The sequence below is a fragment of the Chaetomium tenue genome (assembly GCF_020726465.1).
Source record: "Chaetomium tenue strain MPI-SDFR-AT-0079 chromosome Unknown F5144scaffold_6, whole genome shotgun sequence".
In the NCBI taxonomy this organism is placed as follows: domain Eukaryota; kingdom Fungi; phylum Ascomycota; class Sordariomycetes; order Sordariales; family Chaetomiaceae; genus Chaetomium; species Chaetomium tenue.
Window position 1 is genome coordinate 2,663,019 of NW_027117334.1, and position 20,744 is coordinate 2,683,762.

The window sequence follows — 20,744 nt, forward strand, 5'->3', positions numbered from 1 at the left end:
GCCAAGCACCAGCATGCCGGCGTCAGGCTGAACTTGGGCAATGATGGGTGCTTGGCGGACCGCGCCGAGATACTTCGTGCTAACCGCATTGACGTGCCCAGGGGCAGTGCAGCTCTTGTTGCCACGACAGGAGCTGACACTCGAGCTCCCAACTCGCCATCTCCACTTCTTCTACCGGACATTGAAGGACGAGATAGCCACCGCTCGTATTAATGAGCCTGCTCAAGGGGACGATGGCGTATTCTCCGTCCCTTTTCCCTTCACTCGCGTCGTTCGCGGCGCTAGTAGCCTGGCGATCGCGACGAAAACTCCATTTGTTGATGCGTGACAGCCGTGTTGAACTCTCCGGCTTGTTAGTTATTACCGGCCCCGACGCGTACCGAACACTGCTTTCTTAGTATGTATAGCCATAATTGATGAATTAATGGAAACTACTTTAGTCTCAGTTAGCAAGGATGATGGGGGCTCATACCAACTATCTTCATTCAGCCTCCACGGACAACATTCCCCACGTCAGTGAGGTGGTGATACTCCCCTTTTCTCAACCAGTTGGGCGCCCATGGAGGGACCGTTTCCTCACCTAAAATGCTGATATTAGAGATACAAGACTGTTACTCATAATTACATTGAGTCTTTCGACCGAAATACCTCGGGGTGTTTCTTCACCCACTCAGCAACTTCCTTACATGGCGCAACCCATATTTGCCCATCCTCGCTGATCCTCCTCAAGACATCCTGCATCACTTCAAACTTCTCTTCGCTCGTCTGCAAAAACGGGTGGAACAGTATGGACATGAAACCGCCCGTCTTGACAGTCTCATCAATCTTGCCCATCAAGCACTGCTTAAACTCCTCAGGACTCAGCACTTCCTCCCGCTGGCCATGCTCCTTCCGAATCCGACCAAACTTCTCCATATACCAAAAAGCATCCACCGCCTTCCATTCAAAAGGCAACACCACAACCCCCTCTCTCCCCATCCCAAACTCCCCCAACGGCGACACATACTCCACCCCATACTCCCTCAACAACCCCCAGCTCCGTTCATTAACCACCCCCCCAGGCGGCCGAAACCCCACATACCGCACCCCCAACTCCCCCGCCGCCCGCCAACTCCTCTCAAAACTCTCCCTCTCCCGCGCCTCATCCAATCCACCCCAAACCTCATGCTGGAACCCATGCCACGCGACCTCATGCCCCGCGCGGGCCAGCGCCTGCACGGCGGCCGGGTACACGCCCAGGCTCCAGGCCTCGGCGAAGTAGGTGGCGCGCACGCCGTGCCGGCCGAGCAGGGCCAGCATGCGCGGCAGCTGGTCGCTCACGGCGGGGTGCGTGCCGATCGGGTGCGGCCAGGCGCCCTGGAGCACGTCCTGCGCTTCGCCGAGGTTGTCCAGAGTGAAGGAGATGGCGGCTTGGTAGGGGGCGGGCCAGCGGGGTGGTGGTAGTGGTGGTTTGGAGTTCATGGTGGGTTGGTGGAGGGGTGGGAGGTTGTGGTTCGGGGTTGGGTGGGGTTAGGGGTGGATGGGATTTGGGAATGGGGTTTTGGTTTGGTGGGAATTTTGGGGGAAAATATCCCCGAGACGCTCGGTGTCCTACATCCTAAGTACCCGGTGGGTAGGTCCTTCCATGTTCGTACCAAATATGGCTCGGCAGTCGCGAACTCCCGATGCTATATGGGGAAGTTAAAAACCTACCAGCAGTTTGGGCCTTTGCCTGAAAGGGTTCATTCATCCAAGCTGCTTCGAAGGTCTGGAGGAGTATCACACTGCCCCAGGGATTTTGGGTTCCGCGTACCTTTTGTATCCCATTCTCCAGGCGCGCGAGCCTCCACTTCTTCACGCGATCCGCCACGGGCAACCGCAAATGGGAACGAGCCTCTTCCCCCACGACGGTCTCTTGCAAAGGTCCTTTACTATTTTGCGAGATGCGAATGCCCATAACAGGTAATACTCACAATACACAACGAGACGAAACAGATGGGGCCTGATGACGTGATTGGCGGCCTGCTGCCAAGACGCGGGTTGCACACAAAAGCCGACGCCCCCTCTTCTGTTTTCAGGGGAGTCAGCATCCCAGGTTGCCATGCCGAGGAATCGGACTCAGGAATGATCAGGCAAAGGGCGCCATGGCGGACCCCCTAAGTACCATTGCAAACGTATTAGCGGTTCTCAAACTCGCGGCGGTCGCGACCCAGTACATCAAAGAGGTCAAGCAAGCATCGTCAGATCGCCTCCGTCTTCGAGATGAACTCCGCAGTACCACCTGCCTGCTGGAAATGCTCAGAGACAGGTTGGAAGATTCAGAATATGCCGAAGGCAGCGATGCAGAGACTTTGAAGCCGCTCTCCATCGCCTCGCTTGAAGGGGGAGATGGCCCGCTCGAGCTGTTTAAACGGGTGTTAGAAGACATTGTCAACAAACTGGCATCCCAAAACCGCCTCAGCCGGGTTGCCCAATCTTTTACATGGCCGTTTAATAAGAAGGAAGTTACCGAACTCATAGCTACTCTGGAACGGCTCAAAAGTCATTTCACCTTGGTCATGCAGAACGACCTCGTGTAAGAGCACCAGCCAGCTCAGTCATTTTACTTCATACGATGCTGACACCATTTCAGCGAGCTCACGAAACTCTCCCATCTAAAACTTGACAGTATACAAACACAGGTGGAAAACGCCAGATTAAGATCCCGAGACGAAGAGAGCCAAAAGATTATTCTTTGGGTCAGCACGCTGGCCTACCGCCCTCGACACCTCGATGTCCTCGAAACCGCACAGCCCGGGACCGGGGCTTGGTTTCTCAATCATCCCACCTTCAAAAGATGGGTCAATGGGACTTCAGGCGCCATACTTTGGTGCCCGGGGATTCGTGCGTAGACCCGAGGGGTTGATCAAAGCTACTTACGCATGCTGATAATATTCTCCTCTTGTACGTAGCTGGCGCTGGCAAGACGATATTGGCGTGAGTACCTACTTACCTAAATCGCTAATCCAGTGTCCGCCCCCAAACACGCTAACCGTGGACTTTCAGGTCACTGATAATCGACAACCTAGAGCGAGAGCACAGTTCTTCCGATACCCTCTGCACCTATGTGTATTGCAACTACGCCAAGAGGCAAGACCAAACTGCTGTGGCGCTGCTGTCGAGCGTATTACAGCAAGTCCTACAGCACTCTACTGCTGGGACTTTGCCGGCAGAGGTGGAATCTCTCTACCAGCTACATAAGAAGCACGGCACGCGGCCGACCCTTGCTCAGATTACTGACACCTTGCGGGCTTTGACTGCCAAATTCTCCGTCTTCCGCGTCGTTGTGGATGCACTAGACGAATGTGCCGAGTCAGAAGACGACGCTCTCCGTTTCATATCTGCCGTTCGGTCCTTGGGTCCATCTGTCAAGCTTCTTTGCACCTCCCGGTTTTCAACTACGTTTGAAATGTACTTTGATGGAGCTGAGAAAGTCGAGATATCCGCGCATAGTGAAGATATCCGAGTCTACTTAGACTCGCAAATACAACAGCAACCGGGGCTTGCAAGGCATGTCCGAGTTGACCCAAACTTGAAAGACGAGATAATCGATGCTATAGTGGAGGAGTTTCATGGAATGTACGCACACCTCGTCCGCTTCATTTCTCGCAGAATCCCCACTGCTCGTTAACTAACTATATGACTGGCAGGTTTCTCTTAGCAAAACTTCACCTCGAATCCCTCTCCAAGAAAATCAACCGTAAAGCCATCCGCGTTGCCCTCAAAACATTGCCGACAACCCTTGACGCCACTTATTCCGAAGCCGTTGAACGAATCTCCAATCAAGCTCCAGACCTTGTCGAGGTCGCCGAATCCGTCCTATTTTGGGTTATCTGTGTCAAGCGGCCCCTGACGGTGCTCGAGTTGCGTCATGCGTATGCCACCAGGGAACTTCCTGAGGATACGCCTCTTGAAGACGACGACTTGCCTGACGGAGAAATATTGACCAGTACGTGCGGCGGCCTCATCAAGGTGGATGGAGAATCGCAGACCGTACGAGTGGTCCACTATACGACGCAAGAATATTTTGAAAGATCCCACGCCCAGAACCTTCTTGTGGCGAAGCGAGACCTCGCCAGCATCAGCCTCGCCTATCTTACACTACCAAACTTTTCCGACGGCCCCTGTTTGACGGATAAGACAATGGCTCGGCGGCTGCAACAGTACCCGTTTTTGGACTACGCTTCAAACTACTGGGGCGAGGACATTGGTCAACTGTCTGAGAGCGACGTTGAAAGGATCTGGCCTAAGATGAATCAGTTTCTCTCAAACAAGGGTTCACTGGAAGTCGCCTGCCAAGTTCAACACCTACCACGCATACGCTACTCGTACTGGAGCCAAGAATATCCGAGAAGAGTCCCGCTCCTTGTTGTTGCCGCAGGTTTTGACATGCCGCAAATTCTCAAAAAGCTCATCACTGAGGGCGGTCTCGACGTTGAGTCCCGTGGAACGGACCGGGTGACAGGCCTCAATCGTGCCGCTGCCTGTGGCCATGCCGACAACATTAAATCTCTGGTCGGACAAGGGGCTGACTTGGAGGCTCGTGACTACATGGAAGAGACTGCCTTGCAGAAGGCTGCCGGGAAAGGAGCCGTAGATGCTCTCCGAGCTTTGATAGATGCGGGCGCAGATGTCAACGCCCGATCGCCCGACTGGACATCGCTCATGCGCGCTGTTTCCTCGACTAATCTTGAGGCTGTCAAAATGCTAGTCCAGGCAGGAGCGGACTCGACGGTCGAGACCCCCTGGGGCGAAACCGCGTTAACGCTTGCATTGACCAACGGCCAGAAAGCCATCGCGAAGTTCCTTGCCGACCAGGGGATTCCTCTTCCACAAAATCCCGCTGGACGCCGTGCCTCCCGAACCGCATCCCGCAAAGGAATGTTCGACCTTGTACAAGGGCTCACAGCTGATTATGGGACGGTTGCCGCTGAACCACTGCAGCGCCAATCAACCAGGGTAGCCACAGCCTTGACAAAGATTCAGGAGGAAGAAGAGCCCCCAGACGCAATCGCAACACGCGTCCCTATCCCTGAGCAACCCGGACCCCGGAGAACTGATGAGGAATTCGAAGACTACTTCTTGCGTTCATTGGAAGGACTATCATACAATGTTGGTTTCACGACCATGTACGAAATGGGGGATTTGCTTGGAAGTGGCCACTTTGCGGATGTCCACTTGTGCACCAACCGAGTGACTGGCGTGATGGCCGCTGTCAAAGTCTACGATGCCGTCAAGTGGCTGAGGCCACTTGTGGTCGGATCTATGCGCAACGAGGTTGCACTTCTCTCGGAGCTGCGAGACAAACCTCACCCAGCCATTCTCAAAATCATGCATCTTTTTGCTGACCACAATACTGGGAGAGTACTCGTTGTCACCGAGCTGGCTGCTGGGGGGGAACTATTCCACCTGATCGTACGACGAGGAAAGCTCTCGGAGCAACAAACCCGCAGAATCTTTGCGCAGCTCTTGTCAGCGGTAGAGTTTTTAGTAAGCCGCACACCTCGACTGAATTGCCCCTGGATGCCCTAGCAGTGCAATAGCTGATTTATGCATAGCATAACCACGGCCTGATACATAGGGATGTCAAGCCGGAGAACATACTTCTATCTGACGAAAAGAGCTTGTCGATAAAGCTCGCGGATTTTGGTATTTCCAAGCACGCTCCTGACGATTCAGGCCTCTGGCATTACAACGCAACGCTGTGCGGAACACCGAGTTGTACGTATAGGCCTAACGCTCTCCTCTTTGCGAACCCAATCTATATTATACTAATCGTGATGTTAGACGTGGCCCCAGAGATTCTTGCCAAACCCCCTTCCCGTCGGAAGTGTGGGACCCCAGCGGATATCTGGTCCTGCGGTGTTGTGCTGTACATCTGTCTCTCTGGGTTTCCGCCGTTCTCGGACGAACTCAAGACCCCGAAATTTCCCTACGACCTCGCCGACCAGATTAGGGGGGCAATGTTTGACTATCCTTCCCCTTATTGGGACCCCGTCGGTGATCCAGCCTTGGACTTGATCGACAACATGATCATTGTGGACATGGAGAAGCGGTATTCCGCCCGACAGTGCCTGGAACACCCGTGGATGGCAAGCAGTGCACCGACAATACTGGAAGGGGAAGAGGGTGTAAGGTCGGCCAGCCCTGAGCTACTGACCTAATAATTGGAGAGGGCTTCATCAAGCACGGCACAGGTTCACGCTAATGTTACAAACCCTTTGCTGACTATGCGCCTTGCTACTTGTTCTTTACCAGGTGATGTTCTAGTTCAGCCTCCACCTCCTGAATGAACAAAGGGATGGCCCCCGCAAACTATCGTGTGCTTCACATGATGGGGGATGTTCCACGGACAAGCGGTTGTAACAATAGACTTTTGGCACAGGGAACAAATGTTGAGGGGACCCAGGATAATGATGTGTTGGAATATGAGTCCTCCGTATTTGAGTATATATCTGATCGGAACCATGATTGGGCCTATATCATTAACCCTATCGATCTACCACCCGCCACGAGACCTACAAAGAAGCAGTACGGGAAAGAAACCACGTGGACAAAAATGGCCGGCCAATCCGCTTACGTTTCTCAGACTGGGCAGGGAGCCCGACAGGAGAACGCTTCCACATCATCCCGATCTGGATTCTCTCCTCGCCCGGCCAAGACTTTTGATGAGATGGGTGTTCCATTTCACGAAGACGTGCCTGAGCGTTCTGGGACCAAGACCAAGGGGCTGACTTCCGCCATGCGAAACATCTTGAACTTGGGGATAAATGTAGAGAAGGCAAATGCAAAGTTTTTAAAAACGAGGGAGAACAGGAAGAGAACCTGGCCGGAGGTTCAAGGTGCAGGTACCCCCCAGCACTCAGATCTCGGCTATGAAACTTCCTCTTCCGTGGCTACCAGCAACAGAAGCAAGACTACTCCTATCCCGACGGCATTCCATCAACGCTAACCAAAGAGGTCAAGTACCGTAGGTAGTAAAGGAAAACTAGTGGCGTTCAATAGTGGTAGCAACCTAACTAGCCTGAAAAAATTACATCGTTTGTAACTTGTTTTTTTCTATGGAATTGTGCCGTGTCGAAACCGTGAGACTACCTAGGTAACTGACCTGTAAGACCAAATAAACCGAGAGACACAAGCTAGGGGTCTTGTATGTACTGTGTACCTACCTAGGTACTTACCTTAGGTATCCATCCCATAGTCGTTGATGGAAGGAAGGTAACCCGGCTTGGATGGCTGCCCGTACCTCCGAGTGTAGTGTTGCAATAAACTTGCAAAGCATCCTCCGCTTGTAAGTTGTGCGCCATTCACTGCCCGGGCGGCTGGGTATCGAGGATCAAGATGGAAGGAAGTATTGAGGATCAAAATCAGGAACCCGCGCGAGCGCCAAGACGGTCCAGGCAGAGACGCAGTGGCTGTGTTTGGGGCACCCCCGCCAGTGAGAAATTAGCCTTGCGAAAAGGATGGAACCGAATTGGGGAATCTGACAGTGCACGCACTAAGGAGGCCTCTACTTCCCACAACAATAATCCGCAACATAAAATCAACAAGAGCTGTGGAGGATTTGTCCACACTTACCATTGCAATACGTGCATTTTATCATTCAGGTCATCAATTCCTTAACTTTTGCATTCCACACCAAGTAACCGCATCATGTCGCAGCCACCTTATTATGGTCAACCGCCGCCGCAAGGCTACGGTGCCCCGCCTCCAGGTGGGCCCTCGAACACAGGCGCGCCGTATCAACAATACCCACCTCCGGGACCCCCGGGCCAAGCACCGGGCCAAGCGCCGGGCCAGGCTCCATACCAGCAGCACCAGCCGTACTATGGCTATCAACCTGCCCCCGTAAGCCCGCAACCCGGCGGCCAATACCAGCCTCCCCCGCCGGGCGGACAGCCAGGCCAATACCAAAACCAGCAATACCCCCCCAACGCGCAGTACGGTCAACAACCGCCGCCTCAGAACGTTCCGTATGGTCAACCTCCTCCCCAAGGTGCTCCATACGGTCAACCTCCTCCGCAAGGCGCTCCGTACGGCCAACAGCCTCCTCAGCACGCGCCGTATGGGCAGCCTCCGCCTTCGAACGCGCCGTACGGCCAGCAGCCTCCTCCCTCCGGCCAGTACGGTCCGCAGCCTCCATACGGTCAACAGCAAACGGGCTACGCCCCACCACCTCCCCAAGGTTATCCTGTAAGCATTTAGTCGCGCTTTTCTTGACCCCTTCGTCGCCAGTCAGACTGACAACCGCAAAGCCTCAGGGACAACAACAGCAGTGGCAGGCTCCTCCTCCGCAACACCCTCCGCATGGCGCCTCCGGATATGGGGCCCCGGGGTATAGCGTCCCGCCCGTTCAACCCACGCCGGCATCCCAGGGCTACGACGCGGGCCAGAAAGCCTATACCCAACCCGTCCACACCCCTGTCGACGTCGAGGACCTGCGCCGCGCCATGAAGGGCATGGGCTGCGACGAGAAGGCTCTGATCCGAGTCTTCACTAAGCCAGCGTACGCCAACCCATGGGCATTGCAGCAGCTGGTGCGGGACTACAACAGTCGCTTCCTCCGCAACCTCATCGAAGACATCAAGAGCGAAACCCGCAGCGACCTCGAGACGGCGCTGCTGGCTCTCTTGCGCGGCCCCCTCGGGCACGACGTCTACCTGCTCGACAAGTCGCTCAACCGCTTGGGCACGGACGAGGACACGCTCATGGACGTGCTGCTGAACCGGAGCAACGCCGACATACGCGCCATCGCGGCCGAATACAAGCGCACGACGCACCGCGAGCTGCTCACAGACATCAAGGAGGACGTGGACGACGCGCTGTTCCGGCTGTGCAGCATGTTGGTGGCGGGGACGCGGGCCGAGGACGCGGCGCCGGTGCTGCCGCACGAGATCGACGCCAAGGTCACGGAGCTGCAGCGGGCGACCGAGGGCATGATCGGGGCCAACGCCGTGTCGGTGGCCCAGATCTTTGCCAGCAGCAACAACGCCCAGATCGCCGCTCTTGCCGACGCCTACCAGCGCAAGTACCATCGGTCCCTGGAGGATGTCATTGAGAAGGAGTTCCGCGGCGACATGGAGGACGCCCTGCTGCGCATGCTGATGGCCGGTCAGAACCGCGCCTCGTCCGATGCGATGCGGCTGCGCGAGTCGCTGACCAAGAGCAAGGACACGCTGTTCATCAATCGCATGGTCAGCCTGTATTGGGACCAGCCACGGCAGGCGGCAGCGAAGGAGGCTTATCGGAGGAAGTACGGGACGTCGCTGGCGAGGGATGTACGGGATTTTCTGAAGGGCGATTTGGAGGATATGATGTTGGCACTGCTACGGGAGAAATAGAGGGTCGGCAAGTCGATATTTATGATACTTATCACGGCGTTGCGGAGAATGAAGGGCGTCGAGGCGTCATGTTCACTGAGCGGGAAGGAACTCTTCGTCAATTGATCTTGACCGTTGTTAATTAGTGCCCGGGCCTCGTGTTTGACTCCGATGCTGACCCCACTTTCACCCCAAATGTCGAAGACTGAGACTCAAAACTCAATTCGTCATCACTCAATTCTCCATTACTCGTCACCGAACCCATCAATTTACCTCGGACTCAACGATCAACCCCCAAAATGGAAGAACTCGCCCTCCTCATCCTCGGCGCAGGCTGGACAGCCACCTTCCTCATTCCCCTCCTCGAATCCCGCAACATCTCCTTCGCCGCGACCACCACAACAGGCCACCCCGTCGCCGGCGCCCCCACTCTCACCTTCAAATTCGACCCCTCCGCTCCCGAGGACCAGACCCGCGCCGCCATCGCCGCCCTGCCCCGCGCCCGCCACGTCCTCATCACCTTCCCCTTGACGGGCACCGGCCCCAGCAAACTCCTCGTCGAGACCTACACCAACACCCACCGCAGCGCCGCCGCCGACCCCAACTCATCATCCCCATCCCCATCCACCCCGCGCTTCATCCAGCTCGGCAGCGCGGGCATCTGGCAGCCCGACTCGCCCTACCAACTCCAACACCCCCAACCCCCCCAACAATCCCCCACCCCCCAACCCCAAGCACAACCTCAACCCCCCTGGAAAACCCGGCACTCCCCCTACACCACCTCCGACCCACGCGCCATCGCCGAGGACGAGCTGCGCGCGCTCGGCGGGTGTGTGCTGTGCCTGGCGGGTTTGTGGGGCGGCACGCGCACCGTGCGGGGGTGGGCGGGCCGGGTGGCGCCGACGAAGGAGGCGGTGCGGGGGAAGAGGAGTTTGCATTTGGTGCATGGGGGGGATGTGGCGAGGGTGGTGGTTAGGGTGGTGGAGGGTGGTGGTGGTGGTGGTGAGGGGGAGGGGGGGTTTTGGGAGAGGGTGGGCAGGGGCCAGCGGTGGTTGGTGACGGATGGGTTTGTGTATGACTGGTGGGCGTTGTTGGCGGGGTGGGCGGAGAGGGAGGATGGGGGGGTCATGGAACAGGCGGGGTGGGTGTTTGAGTTGATGCGGGAGGAGGGGGTGAGGGCGTTGCCGAGGTCGATGGAGGTGTTGGGGAGGTGCTATGATACGAGGGAGTTTTGGGAGGCGTTTGGGCTGGTGCCGTTGAAGGGGAGGATTGTGTGATATACTTGGGCGTTTGTGCGAGGGGCAGTATTCAGCATCGATCTGGAGTTTTGCTACATTGCTACATTGGACTTCAAAAAAAAAACAAAATATGGACGTGGCTGCTGCATCCGGAGCGAAATGGCTCTCGGATGTTTACAACGCCTCCGTTTCATCCGGTCAGTCTCTAGCCGCATCGTCGAGGAAAAAAGAAATTCTGATACGAGGCAAAAGATTGCGTCAGCCGCGAATCGAACGCGGGGCCCATCGATGGCAACGATGGATTTTACCACTAAACCACTGACGCTGGTTCCTGATTGGATGCTCTTTCAGCTCCGTTTCCGTATTGAACAAGGCCTTTGGTTTGACGACGAACACCGTCAGGGGGCTGAAGTGGCTGACAACAAAGAAAGGCAGGAACCAGTCTCCGTTCCAGGAGACGATGGCTGATGCAGCCCTCCTGTTTTGTCGGCGACATGATCAACGAGAAGCCTAGAGTGCAATAAGAGGCCATGGTCGAGAAGCTAAGCCCAATGTTTAACTTCAAAGGTATAAAAATGCAACCATTTTGTTGTGAACTTGTGTATGTGCCGATGTTTACGACAATGATTAGCCTGCCCGTCCGCCATTAACGACCCTGGCTATCTAGCACCCTGGCAGCCACCCCGTCTCATGGTGTCTTCTGCCCCTGAACACCCATGCATAGGGAACAAAGACTTTCTTCTCGCCTCTTCCCTCCCCTTCCCAGGGGATCTAGCAGTGTGGCAGTTTCAACAAGCTCACATCATCATATCACTTGTCAACATTGAACACAAAGAAGCTCCGACGCTCTAAACGTAAAGCATTGTCCAAGGGGGTGTCTTGGCAGAGATGCCCATGGTGCGCCATCAGAACTCTGAAGACATGACAGCTTCATCAGAAATGAGCAAAAGTAGGCGTAAACGGGAATCAAGGATTCAGAGTTAGATATAAGGTAGCATGGTGCAATCCATCCTGTCCTCTCGTTTTAGTATTAAGTAACTCAACATTCACCTTCAACCCGGTGTCAGTATTCTTATTGTATCTCAGTTGACACTAGCATCATGGATATTCCATCTTCAGACGAGTTGTGCAACAACAATGGTGGCATGGTAGTTTGGGCTACTGTCGTGCAGAACAAGGCCGGTAGTTGGCCTCCAGGCCTCCAAACCCAACGTCCATCTCCCCTCAGATCTTGTACCTCGACCAAAGAACCCTATGTCCGTGTTGAACCTTTTTTGTTACCCTCTTTTGATCGCTCAAGTTGGATTCAGACTCTCCTAAGCTTGCAGCTAACACTCCAACCACCAGTACTATTGCCCCGGCTTAGCCGACAACCATCCCAACAAACGCATTCCGGCTTCAGCCATTGAACGGCAATTAAGATACGCCCAGCAGCTCACGGCAAATAAGGCTCAACTGAAATCCATCCGAGGCGTCTGTTATCCACATCGCTTCTACAACTACCCAGAGGAATTGAGTTTGACCACCAACGGCCCCTGGCTGGAATTTCCTGTTTACAGGTCCGGGATGTTCAAAAACGACGGCTTTGCGGGTGTCGTGAGGGTTGTTTATCCTGAGAACTCCGGGGATGGAGGGCCGTATGATGTTGTTTATCATGACCCCAATAACGAGAGGGAAGTGGGCATTTATGGGGGTGGCAAGAGAATGGTTCGGGGCTTCTCTGTGGCAGTCCGTCAAAAAGGGCAACATAATGGATGGTGACCGGCAATATTGGATGAGCAAGGTGGGCAACTAGTGTCTGACGCCAAGGTCCGTGTATTCTCCCACGGTAACGAGAGCACTTGCTCCAACCGTGATTCGGTGGTGAGTTCTGATACTTCTGCTGAGCCATCTTTCCTGCCTAACCAGTATCCGATCAATACTCCTGCATCAATCTGAATAAGACCTGTTACTCGATATGCCCTTCCGAATACCTGCAACAAGCGTCAGATAACAAGTCCAAGCTGCGCCGTCCCCCCATTGCTACTGGGACTATCCCAAGGAGCACCGCGACCATGAACACCAGGAGAGGAAATACACGCTAACAACCCAGCCCCCCTAGCTTGAGCTCCTAATCCTCGACACCCCAGAAGCCAGTGGCTGGGCTGCAGGAAAGCCGCCGCTGATCGTGGCACTCGTCCTGCGGGCCCTACCGGCGGGGTGATGGTGGCCTGGGAGACGTAGACGCTTTGTGAGGGGCTCTGCTCGGCAAAGCCCAGGACCACGGTGATGGAGTGATTCTTGAGAAACTGGTCCACGAGCATACAATAACCTGGCGAGAAGCGCAAAGGCATTTCCAAGAACTCGGACTCTATCTGTATCACACTGCAAACTCCCCGTGCTTTTATGTAACAGAACGCCAGAAACAATATCCAGAACTCCAGCAACAATGAAGCCATGTCCGCTCTTGCGAAGCCAGCCTCCTCATCATTTCCCTGGCGGCCCATTGACTCCATGTCGCCTTCTGATAGGTCGACCGCAACCCGCCAAACTCAGCGAGGCTGCATCTGAGCCCTACGCATCGTGGGTTCTATGGTGAAGCTCTCCCCCTGTGTCTCCTTCACGCCATTAATGTGCGCCGTGAAGTAGATGCCATTACACCTGGTAAGGCCTATCCCAAGCTGCACAAGGCTCCTCTCCAAGAACGCACCAACAAGACGTTGGATGCCGGCACCACTCCACTCCATCTCGCAAACCTCGCAGGTGCCCGCGTAAATGTGTGATGTGGCACAAGTTGCCTTCCAATAGTCAGGGTTAAAACCCTCAGATTCGGGAAAGGCCCACCAGAGGTCGGTGAGGCGGAGCTCGAACAGCTCCGATTCGGTTGCGGACACGCTGTGACCCTATACCAGACTCATTAGCATCCACATGTGTTGGCGGATTTGGGAATTGAGGCCGGGGTGTCTCACCTCTGGCATCAATACGCGGCGATTGATTACTCCTTCGGGGAGAACGCTGTAGTCGTGCAGGGCGAGCCGGGAGGCGATTCGGGCAAGCAGTTCGGACTGTGTGTCGGTGTGCCGGAAGCGGAGTTCGATAGCGCGTAGAGCACATCCCTCCGCGACGGCAGTCATGCTGTGAGATGTTAGTCTTCAATCCGCGCCAGCGGTGAGCGGGGCAACACGCTGCGCGGTAAGGCTTACCTCAGTTGTTTGTTGGTAAAATAAACCCCCACCTGGCGGCCCGCAGTATTCCATTCGCGGATGTACTCGTCCAGTCGCGCACGCAAATAGGGGTTTTGACTAAAACCTCCACATACAAGCAGAGCCTGTCAACCGGAACGTCAGTTGGTGTCACAATGAAATATGAAATGTCTCCACTTGACGCACTTTGGGAGACCTTCCATCCTTCTTGTCGAGGGCCGCTGTGAATTGGCTCCGAACCAGGGCGATGATCTTGTTGATTGTCGGGTCCATGAGTCCCTTCAACTCATCCCTATCACAACATGAAGCGTTAGAACGGCATCTTCCCCAAAAGGCAGTGTTGGGACGAGGGCTGTTGTCACCTACCTAGTGAAGCCGACAGTGATTCGGCCACCCAACTGGTTACGCACTTGGCGGGTGATCTTGGTCCCCTCGTCCACGAATGGAGCAGCTCAACGGGAACCTCCACCGTGGACTGGTCGGGCCGGGGCGGGAACCCGTTAAAATGTTTCCTGATCTTGTCATTCCAGAGGTTGTGGAAGAGAGGCTGAATGTCGGCGGGAGTGAGGGTGGCAAATCTGTCGGGGTCTGCCACGCGCTTCACCTTCTGGAACAAGTTGTCGAAGATTAACTTCTCGATCTGGACCGGGCCGCAGAATCGTGCGTCTGCGGCCACGTACTGGTCGACGATCATCGGTGTCTTGGAGCGCATCTTGAACGTGATAGCATCCTAGGTACCAGCGTGTTAGTTCGAACAACAAATCTCTGCGTCTTAAAAGAACGACGGAAAACTAGACAGGACTGGAGCCTTGGGTACGGGGATGGAATGGAGGTAAAGAAAACGAGGCAAACGTACGGAAGTTCCTCCACCTGTATCGAGGACGGTGAAGATGTCGTTGTCCTGTCTGGTGCATTAGATGCTGACCTTCCGAGGAGGAAGCGGGCACCCAAACTTACCCTCAGTTCCACCACCTTCTCGATGTTCTCCTTGTCCTTCATGAGAAGACCTAGGGCCGCAGCCTCCGGCTCGGCACATGTTTCGACCTTCGACCCATCGTGCCCACCCGGGATGCCAGCGGCGCGTGCAGCCGTCAAGAGTGAGGCCTGGGTCCCAAACCCCCCCAGTTGGCAGGAGCGCCGATGACGACGAACATCATAGTCTGGAGGACCTCCTCTGTTTTCATCCTCTCCGCCGATGCAATCTCATACACACACTGGTGCCACAGCTTGCCCATGTACGCTTCCACCAGCTCCGATGTCTTGACCTCGTGCTCTCGACGCAAAGTCCGGGCCTCGTCCAACTCAGCGGAATTCGCAAGGTCATCCTGCAACTCGTCGTCGTGGGGCAGCGCCAACTTGAACCACTTGAATGACAGGTCGGTATCTGAGACCTCGAAACCCCAGCTGGCGCGGTCGAGCGCGGCGATTTTCGTTGGTGCTTTTGCTTCATCCACCGAAAGGGCGCGCCCTGTGTTGTACCACCTCCGTGTCCCCGGAAGGTCGCGGAAGGTCGCGGAAGGATGTCGCTGGGGTGGTCGGTGTACCCTTCAATATGGCTATACCAGACGAGCTATTCGAGGCAGTTAGCGGTATCCAGTGCTCAATCAATTACGTGAAAACTTACGTCGTGCCGAAGTCAATCCCGACGACAAACTGGCAAGCCCCGTTGGCGTTCCGTGTCGATTTATAGCCAAAGCCGCCGTGGAAGGGCAAGCCTCGACTACGCGGGGTGTCACGATACATTATTTGGTCACTGTCGATAATGTGTCGATAATGGTAGAAGTCGCGTTGGCTGAGGCGAGTGATGGGTGGTATCTCTGGACGTTCGAGGCCGGGCAAGCTAACAGGGCCTTAATGCGTGGGAGGAAATGGCTGGCAGTGTAAAATGAAGCAAACGACGGACAGCCTAGGTACTTTCGCCAGCCCAAACAACGTTGAACACACCAGCGCATCCAGTCCTTGACTAGGTAATTGGACTTGGAGGCAGAGAACAGAACAGCTGCAGTCTTCGGAAGACGATGATCCAGGGCGCGGACTCACGGCGTCCCAGCTGGCTGCCCCCCTTTCCCCCTGATTCTTTGCCGTTCCTCAATCTTCTCTTGGTAAATTTTGTGACTTTGCAGGAGTAAAGAAGCAGATACCCGTCATGCCAGCCGGGGGGGCATCGCCCCAAAGCGGACCCCTGAGCTCCCACACCCACCTGTGTAGGTACATGAGAACCAAGACGCCGCATGAGAACAGTTGGGTCGGATAAAATTCATGGCAGGCAAGGCGAAATGGCCGTCGCATTCACAGTTGAACCATAGACTGGGGGAAAAGCATTGCCGGCCGGCACTCACAAAAGCACGACATCCTGCTTTCAGCTTTGCGCCCCAGCCGGATTGGGCGGGGAGGTTGGGTGGCTTGGTGCCTGTTGCAGTCTGGTGTTGTCTTTGTTTGTCTCCCTTTCGGGTAGTTGCTTTATACCCCAACACTCATCCATCCCCCCCCCCCCTAACGCCGCCCAAACTCGCGGCACTTGCATTTTGTCCTTCCTTACTGTTCTATCAATTCTCCAGTCTCACAAAGCCGTCTTGGTCTCGACGCCCTCTTCGGACCACAATGCCACCGAAATCCAAAGCCAAGGGAAGAACTGGCACAAATGGGGTCACCAGCAAACGTCGCCGCGTGCCGCCCGAGGAGCGCAGCTACACTGCCAGGGGGCCAAAGCTAGCAATGCCACGACAGCCGATTCCCCGGCCGCGCAGAACCAAGAAAACACCTAAATATGCTTGGTCTTCTAGCTCCTCTGGCGATGAGTCTCCTGAGCCTCCCGAGCCTTCCGACCACCCCCAGTCACCCGAGCCGCCACAATCCCCGGAACCCCTTGAGTTCCCCGAACCTCCCCAGCCACCCGAACCTCCCCAGCCACCCAAACCTCCTCAGTCTCCCAAACCTCCTGGGTCTCCTGAGCCCCCCCAGTCTCCTGAGTCTCCTGAGTCTACTGAAGACATCGACGACAACATACCCGACGGGGAGTCCATTGCCCTCAACCAAAATCAGCCCTAGAGACTCAAAGCTGACCTCGGTCCCGTGTTGCACTTGACCGAGGAAGAACAAAACAACCACGTGATCGTCGATCGGCTCCGAGACTGGCATCAAGACCTTCTATCCTTTCGTGACCTTAACCACTACCGCTCTGTCGAAGAGTTCTGGCCAGACCTTCGGTCGTCGGTCAATCTTCTCGCGGGCTTTTTCCCCGCGACAGTCTCTTGGACGACCCTCGACGCCGAGACACGGGCCATGATGGAGTTCTGGACGCCAAAGGCCAAGATATATATGGAAGAAAAGCCGCGGGGTCAGTCAGCCGCCATCGATCCTATTGCTGTAAAAAAGCAACTGAAGTACTGACTCGCCGCCTTAGTGATGTTTGAAGCATGGCTCTGGCGAATTCTTGTTGACGGTGTATTTGAGGGCCCTGGTGAACAAGCTTGGAAGCCGTATGCCGAGATTTTACACATGATACAACGTCAGTTCCCTTTTACTATTCCTTTCTCGGCCCTTTTGCTCCGAGCCTCCCTCCTGATATCCCTCCCAAATGGCTAACGTCGCCCAAGCCCTGTCCCGTCTCAAACCAGACGAGCTGGCTAAGCACATGGATCAGACGCTTAAATTTCTGGCCGCCACTCCCGATGACTGGCGGGAGGTGATGGAACCTCTGATAAAGAGTAGGGTCCTACTTTGGCGTTGTTTGACCATGAATGTCATGGGCCTCGCCTCGGGCACGACCTCACGCTACACCGACGATTACGTGCTCGAGCTCATCACCCGGAAGCTGGGGCGATGGTTTACAATCGGCCAAGGGGCCAGGCAGGTGGACCTAGATGATACCTTCCAAATGCTCGCGAAGGAGTGCATCAAAATAGATTGGTATGTGACCCCCTCCCTGTGGACCTCCGATGCCCGCCCAGCAGGAGTGATGACGAAACACGCAACTCTGACGCGTCCGAAACCCAGGCACCTCCACTGCAGCGATTTCATGTTCGACTTCCGATTCCGCGACCCTTCGACCGACAAAGCCTATGGCTTCCTCTACGAAAAATCGGAAATCATGGAGGAGGACTTTATCAGCTACAGCGCCCGGGACAAACAAGGGCTCCCCGTGGACTTGGTCGTGGTGCCGTCGCTCGGCGTCTGGGGCGATCATTCGAGACCAGCAGAAGGAGGCCCGGTCCACGTTCAAAGCCTAACTAAGATGAGCGTGATCGTGGATATGACTATCTGGGGGCAGGCTTTGGATTAGTGCGGTATGGCCTACCAAAGCCTGCCTGGGGGACGTAACGCGAGCGACGGCAAAGTATGGGGTTATTGGGGAAGGCTGCTGAGTGCGCCCACGAGGAGTGGAGAAAAGAGGTTGTTCGTTTCTGTCTATTTCAATCTTCTACGGTAGTTGTCCAGTGTTTCAAGCTTTCCAAGTTCTCCAGTCGGAACACAGTCAACCCGGCCAATATACGGTCCAGAGCACAGGTAGCTAGCTGTTGTCTAAGAAATAACAGAACAAAATACTACCATGATCACACGACGCCTTGCGCTAGGTAAGTTGGCGAGGTCCTCTTCTCTTTATGCAGCTAGTCTGTGGTTTACCTTCCATTCCATCCCCGGTGCCGTGACTGCCGTCCCGCCCTGGGTCTGCGTCAAGGTTTGTCAGCGAGCCATTCAATGGGATGAGTAGCACAACTTCCCCCCTCCTTTTGGCATATCCACATTAAATCCGCGATGGTTGCCTGGACGGAGAAGGTGGTCAGCATCGTCGTGTCAAGTTGTGGCACTTGCCTAGCAAGGCACTTCCCAAGGAGCTTGACGATGACGAACCAGCGGACCCCACGCTCTGCTGCAACGGTATCGGAAACCGGGTCCAGGAAAGGGAAGTGACAAGAAAGTCGTCTTGGCACCTTAATCCCGTTCCGTCTACGATCTGCCGCCATGGCCGTTCCCCACAAGCTAGACCGACTTACACCTCCTGGATTTGGAAGCCGTGAAGATAACAACCAACATGGGCGCAATGCATGCGTGGCATGGCATAACCACACGACTTGGGTCGCCTTGGGTCGCCTTGTGCCTCGCGGACCAGGAGGTTGGCATAAATACCCCAACAACGTGTAACCAAACTCGTACGAGGGAATCGACAGTGTAGCTTCAGTCTCTAGGCCACGATCTCACCGCTTTATTCCAGCCATGAAGGCCAATACATTCTTGGCCGTCGCGGCCGCCCTGGGCCCCTCAGGGGTTGCCGCCGGCTCCCCTGCCACAGCGAGCAAGATGGAAGATATGATGGACATCAAGACGAAGCAGTGGGACGCGGCCCGCGCCCGGGGCCTCTTTGGCGGCTCGACCCTCTACCGCAAGGTCACCTCCAAGCAGCGGTGCATCAATGGCGTGGCCGGGAAAGGCACCGCCGCGTACCGCTGCAACAACGTCGACTTGCACGGCTTCCTCAGCCACGAGGACCTGGCCTCCACCACCAAGGCCGGCAACGACGTGTGGGGTTGGACGGCCCCCGGCGGCCGCGAGTTTGGCATCGTCGGGCAGACGGATGGTGTGGGCTTCGTCGAGATCACCCGCAACGGCAACCTCGAGTACCTCGGGCGCCTCGACACGCAGACGACGGCGACCAGCTGGCGCGACATCAAGGTGATCGGCAACCACGCCTACATCGGCGCCGAGTCGGACAACCACGGCCTGCAGGTGTTCGACCTGACTAAGCTGCTGGACATCAAGCCCTGGTGGAACCCCTTCTCCTGGAAGCCGCGCGTCTTCAGCAAGGAGCGCGACCTGACGGCGCTCTTCACGGGCTTCGGCGCCTCGCACAACATCGTCGCGCACGAGGAGACCCACATGATCTACGCCGTGGGCGGGCGGTCGGGCGCCAACGCGCGCAACACCACCTGCGCGGGCGGCATGTTCATGGTGGACGTGTCGGACCCGGCCAACCCGGTGTCGCCGGGCTGCATCGCGCACGACGGCTACGTGCACGACGCGCAGTGCGTCGTGTACACGGGCCCCACGGAGAAATACCGCGGCCGCGAGATCTGCTTCAACTACAACGAGGACACGCTGACCATCATGGACGTGACGGACAAGAAGAACCCCGAGGTGGTCTCGCGCACGCCCTACGAGGGCGCCGCCTACACCCACCAGGGCTGGCTCGTCGACGAGACCATGACCTTCCTGCTGTTGGACGACGAGTTGGACGAGAGGGACGGCACCGTCCCGGGCGAGAAGGAGCACACCACCACCTACATCTTCAACGTCACTAACCTGGCCGAGCCCATCAAGACGGGTTTCTACCAGAGCCCGGCCAAGTCGATTGATCACAACCAATACGTGAGATCCTCCCCCCCCTCCAACCCCCCTACACACTCCCTCGCTCTTTCTTCTTTATATTCTTCGTTGTGCTCTTGCTTCTTTATGTTCTTCGTCGTGGCTGACATTCGAGACAGGTCGTCAAGGGTCTGACGTACCAAGCCAACTACGGCTCGGGGCTGCGCGTGGTCGACGTCTCTGGCGTCGAGCGGGACCCGACGGGCGGCAACTTCGAGGAGGTCGGCTTTTTCGACTGCCATCCGGAGGACGACGACGTTAATGGCGTGGTCGAGTTTCTCGGGACCTGGTCGGTGTACCCGTACTTCAAGTCGGGGTACATTCTGCTCAACTCGATCGAGAGGGGTATTTTCTCGCTGAAGTACACGGGGAGGAAGGCTAAGTTCTAAATACTCAAAGAATGACGGGCGGTGGTTGGTACTGTATGCATTGGTTGCGGCGTAAAAGCCGAAAGGTTCGCGATGTCGGGCGTGAGAGATGCGCTTGCTTGGAGCTTGCTCGGGATTAGGGGGCTCTTACCGCCTCTCAAAGGATTCTGCTTGGCAGAAAGGGCGCTCGTCGCCAAAAAAGGCGGTGGACGAGTTCGTTCGGCTTGTGTTCTGTACCAATAGACGCACGAAGGGGCG

The 20,744-nt window shown here is 55.9% G+C and overlaps 8 protein-coding genes and 1 non-coding gene across 9 annotated transcripts; 6 read left to right on the forward strand and 3 right to left on the reverse strand.

Moving 5' to 3' along the window:
- Nucleotides 1-621: 621 nt before the first annotated feature.
- F5144DRAFT_605885 (uncharacterized protein) lies at nt 622-1,461 on the reverse strand (the record flags this gene model as incomplete). The annotated part of the gene is made up of 1 exon (XM_066791464.1): nt 622-1,461. One exon carries the CDS (start codon nt 1,459-1,461, stop codon nt 622-624), a length of 840 nt encoding a protein of 279 aa, XP_066640118.1.
- A 599-nt stretch (nt 1,462-2,060) lies between these two features.
- On the forward strand, nt 2,061-6,271 carry F5144DRAFT_359637 (uncharacterized protein). The gene is made up of 7 exons (XM_066784385.1): nt 2,061-2,554; nt 2,612-2,862; nt 2,931-2,955; nt 3,025-3,597; nt 3,669-5,508; nt 5,577-5,739; nt 5,806-6,271. The coding sequence occupies exons 1-7, from the start codon at nt 2,124-2,126 to the stop codon at nt 6,180-6,182; spliced, it is 3,660 nt and encodes a 1,219-aa protein (XP_066640119.1). The 5' UTR covers nt 2,061-2,123; the 3' UTR covers nt 6,183-6,271.
- A 1,248-nt stretch (nt 6,272-7,519) lies between these two features.
- F5144DRAFT_360316 (uncharacterized protein) lies at nt 7,520-9,498 on the forward strand. Its single transcript, XM_066784387.1, has 2 exons — nt 7,520-8,211; nt 8,274-9,498. Exons 1-2 carry the CDS (start codon nt 7,672-7,674, stop codon nt 9,357-9,359), a joined length of 1,626 nt encoding a protein of 541 aa, XP_066640120.1. The 5' UTR covers nt 7,520-7,671; the 3' UTR covers nt 9,360-9,498.
- Nucleotides 9,499-10,825, forward strand: F5144DRAFT_360317 (uncharacterized protein). Its single transcript, XM_066784388.1, has one exon. It carries the CDS (start codon nt 9,638-9,640, stop codon nt 10,613-10,615), a length of 978 nt encoding a protein of 325 aa, XP_066640121.1. The 5' UTR covers nt 9,499-9,637; the 3' UTR covers nt 10,616-10,825.
- Nucleotides 10,826-10,830: 5 nt separating this feature from the next.
- On the reverse strand, nt 10,831-10,901 carry F5144DRAFT_t164. Its single transcript has one exon. It is a non-coding gene; the product is annotated as a tRNA-Gly (tRNA).
- Nucleotides 10,902-13,107: 2,206 nt separating this feature from the next.
- On the reverse strand, nt 13,108-15,501 carry F5144DRAFT_550940 (uncharacterized protein; the record flags this gene model as incomplete). The annotated part of the gene is made up of 9 exons (XM_066787667.1): nt 13,108-13,458; nt 13,525-13,690; nt 13,759-13,883; nt 13,945-14,050; nt 14,169-14,488; nt 14,615-14,659; nt 14,716-14,918; nt 14,972-15,303; nt 15,383-15,501. 9 exons carry the CDS (start codon nt 15,499-15,501, stop codon nt 13,108-13,110), a joined length of 1,767 nt encoding a protein of 588 aa, XP_066640122.1.
- Nucleotides 15,502-16,298: 797 nt separating this feature from the next.
- On the forward strand, nt 16,299-16,985 carry F5144DRAFT_360462 (uncharacterized protein). Its single transcript, XM_066784390.1, has one exon. It carries the CDS (start codon nt 16,360-16,362, stop codon nt 16,804-16,806), a length of 447 nt encoding a protein of 148 aa, XP_066640123.1. The 5' UTR covers nt 16,299-16,359; the 3' UTR covers nt 16,807-16,985.
- Nucleotides 16,986-17,494: 509 nt separating this feature from the next.
- On the forward strand, nt 17,495-18,040 carry F5144DRAFT_605891 (uncharacterized protein; the record flags this gene model as incomplete). Its single annotated transcript, XM_066791465.1, has 2 exons — nt 17,495-17,667; nt 17,755-18,040. The coding sequence occupies 2 exons, from the start codon at nt 17,495-17,497 to the stop codon at nt 18,038-18,040; spliced, it is 459 nt and encodes a 152-aa protein (XP_066640124.1).
- Nucleotides 18,041-18,847: 807 nt separating this feature from the next.
- F5144DRAFT_360381 (uncharacterized protein) lies at nt 18,848-20,645 on the forward strand. The gene is made up of 2 exons (XM_066784389.1): nt 18,848-20,121; nt 20,238-20,645. Exons 1-2 carry the CDS (start codon nt 18,973-18,975, stop codon nt 20,505-20,507), a joined length of 1,419 nt encoding a protein of 472 aa, XP_066640125.1. The 5' UTR covers nt 18,848-18,972; the 3' UTR covers nt 20,508-20,645.
- Nucleotides 20,646-20,744: the final 99 nt, after the last annotated feature.

What these genes read in the sequence shown, in the direction of transcription:
- F5144DRAFT_360317 (XM_066784388.1), top strand. Translation starts at nt 9,638, where the DNA reads ATGGAAGAACTCGCCCTCCTCATCCTCGGCGCAGGCTGGACAGCCACC.
- F5144DRAFT_360316 (XM_066784387.1), top strand. Translation starts at nt 7,672, where the DNA reads ATGTCGCAGCCACCTTATTATGGTCAACCGCCGCCGCAAGGCTACGGT. An exon ending in CACCTCCCCAAGGTTATCCT is followed by an intron (nt 8,212 to 8,273) that starts GTAAGCATTTAG and finishes ACAACCGCAAAG; the next exon opens with CCTCAGGGACAACAACAGCA.
- F5144DRAFT_360462 (XM_066784390.1), top strand. Translation starts at nt 16,360, where the DNA reads ATGCCACCGAAATCCAAAGCCAAGGGAAGAACTGGCACAAATGGGGTC.
- F5144DRAFT_360381 (XM_066784389.1), top strand. Translation starts at nt 18,973, where the DNA reads ATGAAGGCCAATACATTCTTGGCCGTCGCGGCCGCCCTGGGCCCCTCA. An exon ending in CGATTGATCACAACCAATAC is followed by an intron (nt 20,122 to 20,237) that starts GTGAGATCCTCC and finishes CATTCGAGACAG; the next exon opens with GTCGTCAAGGGTCTGACGTA.
- F5144DRAFT_359637 (XM_066784385.1), top strand. Translation starts at nt 2,124, where the DNA reads ATGGCGGACCCCCTAAGTACCATTGCAAACGTATTAGCGGTTCTCAAA. An exon ending in GTGGAGGAGTTTCATGGAAT is followed by an intron (nt 3,598 to 3,668) that starts GTACGCACACCT and finishes TATGACTGGCAG; the next exon opens with GTTTCTCTTAGCAAAACTTC. An exon ending in TGTCAGCGGTAGAGTTTTTA is followed by an intron (nt 5,509 to 5,576) that starts GTAAGCCGCACA and finishes ATTTATGCATAG; the next exon opens with CATAACCACGGCCTGATACA.